The following is an 8,455-nucleotide window of genomic DNA, read 5'->3' on the forward strand; positions in this document are numbered from 1 at the left end:
TTCGCTGCAAGGGACATGCAAGTCGCGGCCCTCAGTATCAGTCAGCTGGCGAGGTAACAATTGACAAAAAAGGAGAAAAATAAAAGTGTGTCTTAGAATAGAGGCACTCTAATGGCCAGAATTTTTTTAAATATATAACTTTATTAATTTGCATTCAAAAGTATATTATTTATTTATTATATGGAGAGTGTTTTCTCGTAGGCCTGTAGCGAAATATTAAAATAGAATGTGAATTGTATTTACCAGGTTAATATGTACTGTTAAGAAGGTAGAAACAGGAAAAAATACCTTGCTGCGCTGCTACTCTGAAGTATAGCTGATACTTCTAAATGTACTAAAGAGAACAAATTGGATTAACTGGGATGTCTGCCACCTTTGGTCATTGGCGGCATGACGTCCTATAAGTGATATATTATATTGTACCAATAGTCACTATATATGGTATGAACGTATTATACGGGACCCTTGAAATATAGTGAAATATAGAACTCAGTTATCCATTTCTAGTTATACTTTACAGGTCCACTTTTTTTAAAGTCTGTTTGGTAAGAAGTATTTTTGTATTTCAGAACAAGTGATATTTATTCAGAGCTAATGTTGCTCAATTACTGCAGCAAAAGAAGTTGCTTATTTATAAAGTTTCAGTGGGAATTGTTAATCCAATCCACATCAAACCATTACTATTGAGTAAAAGTTTTTCCCCCCAAATGTCTATTTCTAGAGTATTTGTATAGCTCAATTATTGTCATTGGTACATGTATATAATACTCAAAACTTCATTCACTCCACGTTTTAGGGACTGATTTTCTATCTAGTATATATTTACTTGTTCCTTAGTATAGATATCATTCATACAGAGCTACTTTTTTGGAATTCTCATTCACACATTACTTCAATGAAAAAGCGCTATATCTAATGAGCATCACTTCATAGCTACTTAGTAGTTGGTTGTCTCTCTAGATAATCTTAAATGCTTTCACAATCTAAATCTATCATGAGTAGCATACGCAGCGTCCGTTGACGCGCGTTTCGCTAAGAGGCTTTTTCGAGGCAAGCCGGGATGTGTGTTAATTGGCTTTATAAATGGGAAAATCCTCCCATAATTGCTGACGTCACTCAGCGACATTGATAGCAACCGTCCGGTCATGGGACTGCATCAGCCAATAATCTGATTTGCTGACGTCGCCTAACGATGTTGATGGCAACCGTCCGGTCATGTGACTGTATAAGCGAATTGTCTGATTTACTAGCGTCACTTAGTAATGTTAGTGGCGACCATCCAGTCATATGATTATTCCAGCCAATTAGTTGATTTAATTTCAGGTGAGGTATTTATCTGTATTGCAGTCATAAGAATGCTCTCTGTATTGTATGGTGGTCATAGGAATGCTCTCTGTATAGTATGGTGGTCATAGAAATGCTCTCTGTATAGTATGGCGGTCATAGGAATGCTCTCTGTATAGTATGGTGGTTATAGGAATGCTCTCTGTATAGTATGGGGTCATAGGAATGCTCTCTGTATTGTATGGTGATCAAACTAATGCTCTCTGTATTGTATGGAGGTCACAGGAATGCTCTCTGTAAGGTATGGCGGACACTAGGAGGCTCTTTATATTGTATGTGTGTGTATATATGTGTATGTATGTATATGTATATATATATATATATATATATATATATATAATTCATTTCGGGTGGTGGTGATAAGGGGGCCACTGTGATAAAGATGGCTCCATGGCACGGTGTGATAAAGGAGAAACTGTGATGGAGGGCACAGTGTGATGATTGGGCAGTGTGATACAGATGGTACCGTTACATTTATGTTTTAATTTGTTTCAGTGAGTTTTATTTCAATAACCAATTAATTTTTATACAGCTAGCATGTGATATCTGCATTTAAAGTACTTTGATTCTATGGAGGCTTATTACATAAAGATCCTTACAAAGCCAGACCGAGAAGAATGGGGAGGGAGGGGGCTTCAGTGCGGTCTAGAACTTGTAAAGCGCTAGCCACGCCCCCCACATAAGGTTGATCACGCCCACTCGACGACTGGCACTCCTCCCACTTAGATGGGGGGCGCCGGTTCCCTGTCTCGTCCAGGGCACTAAAATGGCTAGTTATGGTAATGTCAATACTCCATCTCCTGGAGGGTCATCCGGTCTGGTGGAATGGGTTAAAGTATATGCCCCCATGGGAGAGAGCAGTGGGGGAAGCTGTGTCGGAAAAAGAGAGCCAAGTTTCAGTGATGGCTAGAAGGTAGAGGGGCCTATTTATCAAAGCTATCCGTCTTTTAATTTAGCGGTAAATCCTCGAAAACAACAGTTTTCGAGGATTATCGGCTAAATTACTATGTATTATTCTAGCATCGCTGCAGATATCTCAGATATCTGCTGCTTTGCATCTCTCATCGTTTTACTGAGCACTCCCCATAACAGTGCATGGGAAGTGCTCAGTAACTCTATGCAACAGTGACCGAAACTTAGCTTTCAACCATGTTAATATACGCCATCTGAAGCTGGCGAACATTAACATGATTGAAAACTTTCACTGAAAACAGCTCTGCTCAGAAGAGCAGAGCTGCACAGCGCATGTGTGAAGGGATCACATGATCCCTCCATGTCACTTTCCGCATGTTCTTCATTCAGGGATTTCTGTGCGCATGCCCGAGGTCACCGGTCGAAGCATGCGCAAAGGGATTGAAAGAGGGGTGAGCAGTGTGGAGAAGTGCCCCGGCGACAAGGCGGCCGAGAGGGAGGCGCAGGACAAAGCTACTCACCAGTCCAGCGGTGAGTATTCATTCCTCCCTGGAAAGGTCCCGGTGGCAGCGGGCAAATGAGCCAATCCCGGCTTACTTCCCGCTGCTGGCCAATCAGCGGCCGGGTCGGCGAACCAATCCTGGCTCGCCTCCGGCCATTCAAACTACTGGTGCCACCGCTAGCCAATCAGGGCTCGCGGCAACGGCTGATATCGTCAGTGTGCCCGCGGCTTTTTCTGTCGCCGGGCGCCAACGCGAGGGCTGTGCGGCGGCGGAGGGGAAGTAGGAGGACGTCGCGTCCAGACGTCCAGCAGCGGCGCGTCCAGACGTCCAGCAGCGGCGGAAGCGTTAGGCAGCCCTTGTAAGGGCTGTGAGCTACCCTGATGCCCGAAGACTTCAAGCAAGACGCCGGAGCAGAGATCGTCGGTGGGGAGCCCTTGTAAGGGCTAAGAGCGCCCCCGCAAAGCAGCCTTTGACAGCGCCAAACAGGAGAAGAGGCGCCGGCGGTTGGAGAGCCTGGAAGACCCGAAGAAGGCGGGTCAAGCTGAGTTTCCTGCGCGGAACAAGTGAGTACCAATTACTCTTTTAGCAGGACGCTAGGACCTGACGTAGAGTACGGAACACTCGGTTCCTAAGTAGGTACTAAGAAGAGTTCTGGAGCGGTTTATAGAACCCCATCCATCCGTCCGGAAGGGCACCCAAGTTCAGGACAAGACGGGCTTAACGGCCGCGGGCGCAGGCCTGTGGGGCACAGCGTCTCAGGACGTGAGAGTGGTCGGTCTAAGGTAACGTCCGGTGTGGTGAGTTCCATAGCGGTCCCTCTGGATCGGGTAAGTAACAGAGGTGTTGGGAAGGGCTGTCATTGTGCTGTCTCTCTTGTCTTACAGGTGCTGATCGGAAGACAAGGTAAGTGGAAGGAACCAAAGGGGGCACCAACGGAGAGTTAATAAATTTGAGAAACTTTTGAATCCGCATCTATGGGATGGGGATTGAAAAGTTTATACTGAAAAAGCGTAGGGTAATAATAGACCCCTAAGAGAGATGGAGATGAAGAGGTTGCGGACAGAGGGCAGTTTATTGCACATGACACTGCAGTTCCAGAGGGCACAGGAGAAAGCGAGGGAGGGAAGTGGGGAGATATGGATGAGATTGGCAGGGTTACTTGAGCGGGGAGGTGGGTTGTGATTAGGGTAGGACGGGGGGAGCTGGGGGTGAGGATGGGTATAGGACTTGAGCAAGGAGACATGGGGCGCATTTATCAATCATCGGCAAAAGTGAGAAATAGTTATCAATCCTTATCGCATGGATAAGGATTGAACTATTTCTCAAATTTATGAACAACAGATCATAGGAACAGCTGTTTCGAAAAACTGCTGTTTCTGTGATTACAAAAAAATCATACTTACCCCCCCTCTTCGGAAGCGCTGTCTCCGGATCTACTCCTCGTTCTCTTCATCCTTCAATTGCGCATGTGCATTTCGAAGAACTGCACATGCGCACAGAGATCCCTGCTCTGTCTCTGCAACTATCGTTGCAGAGATAGAGCTGTAAGTGACAGGGAGGGATCCTGTGATCCCTCCACACATGCGCTGCCCAGCTCTGCTCTTCGGAGCAGAGATGACAGCATTGGATTTTTTCGGAACTTGTTAGATTTGAGCTGGGAGCAGTCACCATACTGTTGAATGTCAACTACTCCTAAAAACGAAGATGAGTGCAAAGCAGCAGATATCCACGATATCTGCTGCAATGCACCTTTCATAAATTTGCGGAGGACACCCAGGAAGCTTAATTTGCCGGTAAGAGCACTATCATGCTTTCTTAAATATACCCCATGGTGAGAGACAGAGGGTAGATAAAGGAGAGGGAATGGAAGGACTGCATGGAGTGGAGGAGGGGTATATGAGAAGGGGAGGGGAGCATGAGGGAACAAAGAGTTGTGCGTGTTTATGATGACCACAGTTTAGCTTAAAAAGGAACAAAAAGATTGTAACTGTGCTCTAACACTGCCCACAAATTATGTTACATGTGAAAACTTAAGTTGTGTTATTTTATGTGTCTCTGGATAAAAGGTAATCTGTCTGCTCTATATTGCTTGGCATCTGTGAGGATACCAGGGTAACGCATAGCCCATGTTTGTTGCCAGCTTACTGACTGGCCCAAAAGCAACCTTATTTGCCAAGCTATCACCTGCCTCAGAAAGGGAAACCTTTTGTCCTATGATATAACCCTGAGAGACCATATTCTAATGGCACGGTGACATACATGGTTATACTATACACGTGGAGCATTTTGGAGAAGTGTGACTGGCATATTTCAGAGAACAGGGGGACTCCAACGGGTACTGGACCTTTATTGATGCTGCTGGGTACTTGTGTGATGGATTGATATCGGCTTAGTTTTAAGAGAATACCAATAAAAATAAGAAAAAACTAAAATGTGAAGAAAGTGTTGACTGCAATTTCTGGCTGTTCGGTGGCAACAAATGATCGGCGGATCCCAATAACTGGTGGTGAGCATGGGGTTAATGGTGGCTGTTTTTCCCACACAGTAAATATAACATCTGTTTGAACGCTGCGTGGAAACAAAGTAATGCTTTCCCGCTCAAATTCATTCCCGAGTTGCTAATAAGACTTAGTATACCGTTGATCTGGGAAGTACGTTACTACTGGCGGGTTAATTTGAAATAGTCCACAGTTTATTTTAAGCCAATCAAAGGAGGGGGGAATGCTTAACTCATCCAATCATCGTGCAGCGCTATGTATAAATAGGATTGTTAAGCTGCCGTCTTTAATATTCATTATAATTTTGAATAATGGCTAGAACTAAGCAAACCGCTCGCAAGTCCACCGGCGGGAAAGCTCCCCGCAAGCAGCTGGCGACCAAAGCTGCCAGGAAAAGCGCCCCAGCTACTGGCGGCGTGAAGAAGCCTCACCGCTACCGTCCCGGCACTGTTGCTCTGCGAGAGATCCGCCGCTACCAGAAGTCCACCGAGCTGCTGATCCGCAAGTTGCCCTTCCAGCGCTTAGTACGTGAGATCGCCCAGGACTTCAAGACCGACCTGCGCTTCCAGAGCTCAGCAGTCATGGCTCTGCAAGAGGCCAGCGAGGCTTATCTGGTGGGGCTCTTCGAGGACACCAACCTGTGCGCCATCCACGCCAAGAGAGTGACCATCATGCCCAAAGACATCCAGCTGGCCCGCAGGATCCGAGGGGAGAGAGCATAGATACTCGTCCCTCCTACGTACACAGCACAAAGGCTCTTTTCAGAGCCACCAAATGCGCATTCGAACGAGCTGTATCCTCCCATCTACCCAGCTTTCCGACATTATATGACCTGGGAGGGGCGGGTGCTTTATACATGTTGAGATCTAAAACCTGTTTTAAAAGTTATCCCGTTTTTTTAAGTGTTACTGTAACGTCCCTAAAATTCATTTTAACAACAGTTCTCCCTTCGGTGCAGGACGAAACATTGCCTGGGTCTATACTGATTCCTAGAGTAACTAAAGTACGTCTGGGTTACCCAATGGGCGAGAGCGGATTCATTCTACAAGCCGTTAAATAGATACTGCAAGACAGACAAAATATTAAATTGAAGTCGGCTTATTTAGAACGTTGGCTGGTAGAATTGTATGTATTGTAATAAACATTCGTACAGGGGATGGTGGTGGTACAGTATAGGAAAACCTGTTATCCATGACTTACAGGGAATGTGAATACAGCCCGATCAGAGAGAAGGTGGGTGGCTCTGAAAAGAGCCTTTGTGGTCTCAGGATATCACGGGTGAATTATTTGGCGCTGGTGTATTTGGTGACGGCCTTGGTGCCCTCGGACACGGCGTGCTTGGCCAGCTCTCCGGGCAGCAGCAGACGTACGGCGGTCTGGATCTCCCTGGAGGTGATGGTGGAGCGCTTGTTGTAGTGAGCCAGGCGGGAAGCTTCTCCAGCAATGCGCTCAAAGATGTCGTTGACGAAGGAGTTCATGATGCCCATGGCCTTAGAGGAGATGCCGGTGTCGGGGTGGACCTGCTTCAGCACCTTGTAGACATAAATAGCATAACTCTCCTTCCTGCTCTTTCTCCGCTTCTTGCCATCTTTCTTCTGGGTCTTGGTGACGGCTTTCTTTGAGCCCTTTTTGGCTGCTGGGGCAGACTTGGCTGGTTCAGGCATTATAGCGACAAAACGATCCCAATCACAATGTGCAGAAACTGTTCCTGATACCTCCCACAGCCGCTCTATTTATAGGCAGCCCATGTAAATGAGACCCACAGTCTGCTCTGTGCACTACTGGATGTTGTGCGATGTCAAATCCCACCCGCTGCTGCGGATTGGTGTTTGTTTGAACTTGAGCGGCACTAGCTAATTTGATAGCGGACCAATGAGAGAAGGGTGTCTGTCCCTACAGCGTATAAATATACGGAGGCGGGACAGATAGCCTTATTGTTGTAGATTGACTTACACATAAGTTGAAATGTCTGGAAGAGGCAAACAGGGCGGTAAGACCCGTGCTAAGGCCAAGACTCGCTCATCTCGAGCCGGTCTCCAATTCCCGGTCGGTCGCGTTCACCGTCTGCTGAGGAAGGGGAACTATGCGGAGCGTGTGGGAGCTGGCGCCCCGGTGTATCTGGCAGCGGTGCTGGAGTACCTGACTGCTGAGATTCTGGAGCTGGCTGGGAATGCCGCCCGTGATAACAAGAAGACCCGCATCATCCCCCGTCACCTACAGCTGGCTGTGCGCAACGATGAAGAGCTCAACAAGCTACTCGGTGGGGTGACTATCGCCCAAGGAGGAGTCCTGCCCAACATCCAGGCCGTCCTACTGCCCAAGAAAACCGAGAGCCATAAACCAACCAAGAGCAAGTAATTTCCTGCTGGATAATTGTCCCCACAACACAAAGGCTCTTTTCAGAGCCACCCACCCCGTCCCTAAAGAGCTGATCCACGACTATAACATCCCGCTTTAGCTGTGTGTTAACTCGAGTTAGACGAGGTTACATTGTAATGCTCGTTAGATAACGGACACAGTTGAACTAAACTCCCCCATCCAGATTGGCGGTGTCGTCTATTAAACAAAAGTGAACCATATATGGCACTGTCACGGTGCACTGACGTTACGTTTAAACAAGCTGCAGACACTTTATAATAAGACGGCAGGAGTCAGTATATACGGCTATAATCTCTTTTCTCGCACCACCGCCGGAAAGAAACAGCTACTCTAGAGCTCAGCTTCATAGCGCACACATCCACCCCCATAGAGTAACAGAAAAGTGTGTGTGGAGGGGGATATATACTATATAGCTCTGTCGAGACCGAGTGGGTGGCTCTGAAAAGAGCCTTTGTGTGATTGACAGGAGTGCGGCTCCAAGTTACTTCTTCTTAGGAGCAGCCTTCTTCGGCTTAGCTGCCTTTTTAGCCGGGCTCTTGGCTACTTTGGGCTTAGCTGCCTTTTTAGCCGGACTCTTAGCCACTTTGGGCTTAGCTGCCTTTTTAGCCGGGCTCTTGGCCGCCTTCTTGGGTTTCACAGCAGGTTTCGGCTTCTTAGGGCTTTTTACTGCTTTCTTGGCTGCTGCCGGTTTCTTGGCCTTTTTCGGGCTCTTGGCTGCGCTGGGAGACTTCTTCGGGGACTTGGGCACTTTCTTGGCTGCCGCTTTCTTGGGTTTAACCACCGCCACCTTCTTCTTAGCTGCCTTATCCTTGCTCTCCA

At 47.2% G+C, this 8,455-nt stretch overlaps 3 protein-coding genes across 3 annotated transcripts; 2 read left to right on the top strand and 1 right to left on the bottom strand.

Moving 5' to 3' along the window:
• Positions 1–5,566: 5,566 nt before the first annotated feature.
• Positions 5,567–6,031, top strand: LOC142114816 (histone H3). Its single transcript, XM_075194103.1, has one exon. The coding sequence runs from the start codon at positions 5,569–5,571 to the stop codon at positions 5,977–5,979; it is 411 nt and encodes a 136-aa protein (XP_075050204.1). The 5' UTR covers positions 5,567–5,568; the 3' UTR covers positions 5,980–6,031.
• A 462-nt stretch (positions 6,032–6,493) lies between these two features.
• On the bottom strand, positions 6,494–6,946 carry LOC142114817 (histone H2B 1.1). Its single transcript, XM_075194104.1, has one exon. It carries the CDS (start codon positions 6,919–6,921, stop codon positions 6,541–6,543), a length of 381 nt encoding a protein of 126 aa, XP_075050205.1. The 5' UTR covers positions 6,922–6,946; the 3' UTR covers positions 6,494–6,540.
• Positions 6,947–7,145: 199 nt separating this feature from the next.
• LOC142114792 (histone H2A type 1-like) lies at positions 7,146–7,667 on the top strand. The gene has a single exon (XM_075194071.1). It carries the CDS (start codon positions 7,223–7,225, stop codon positions 7,613–7,615), a length of 393 nt encoding a protein of 130 aa, XP_075050172.1. The 5' UTR covers positions 7,146–7,222; the 3' UTR covers positions 7,616–7,667.
• The last annotated feature ends 788 nt before the right edge of the window (positions 7,668–8,455 follow it).

The sequence above is a fragment of the Mixophyes fleayi genome, unplaced genomic scaffold (genome assembly GCF_038048845.1).
Source record: "Mixophyes fleayi isolate aMixFle1 unplaced genomic scaffold, aMixFle1.hap1 Scaffold_1507, whole genome shotgun sequence".
NCBI lineage: Eukaryota > Metazoa > Chordata > Amphibia > Anura > Limnodynastidae > Mixophyes > Mixophyes fleayi.

What these genes read in the sequence shown, in the direction of transcription:
- LOC142114816 (XM_075194103.1), top strand. Translation starts at nt 5,569, where the DNA reads ATGGCTAGAACTAAGCAAACCGCTCGCAAGTCCACCGGCGGGAAAGCT.
- LOC142114817 (XM_075194104.1), bottom strand. Translation starts at nt 6,921, where the DNA reads ATGCCTGAACCAGCCAAGTCTGCCCCAGCAGCCAAAAAGGGCTCAAAG.
- LOC142114792 (XM_075194071.1), top strand. Translation starts at nt 7,223, where the DNA reads ATGTCTGGAAGAGGCAAACAGGGCGGTAAGACCCGTGCTAAGGCCAAG.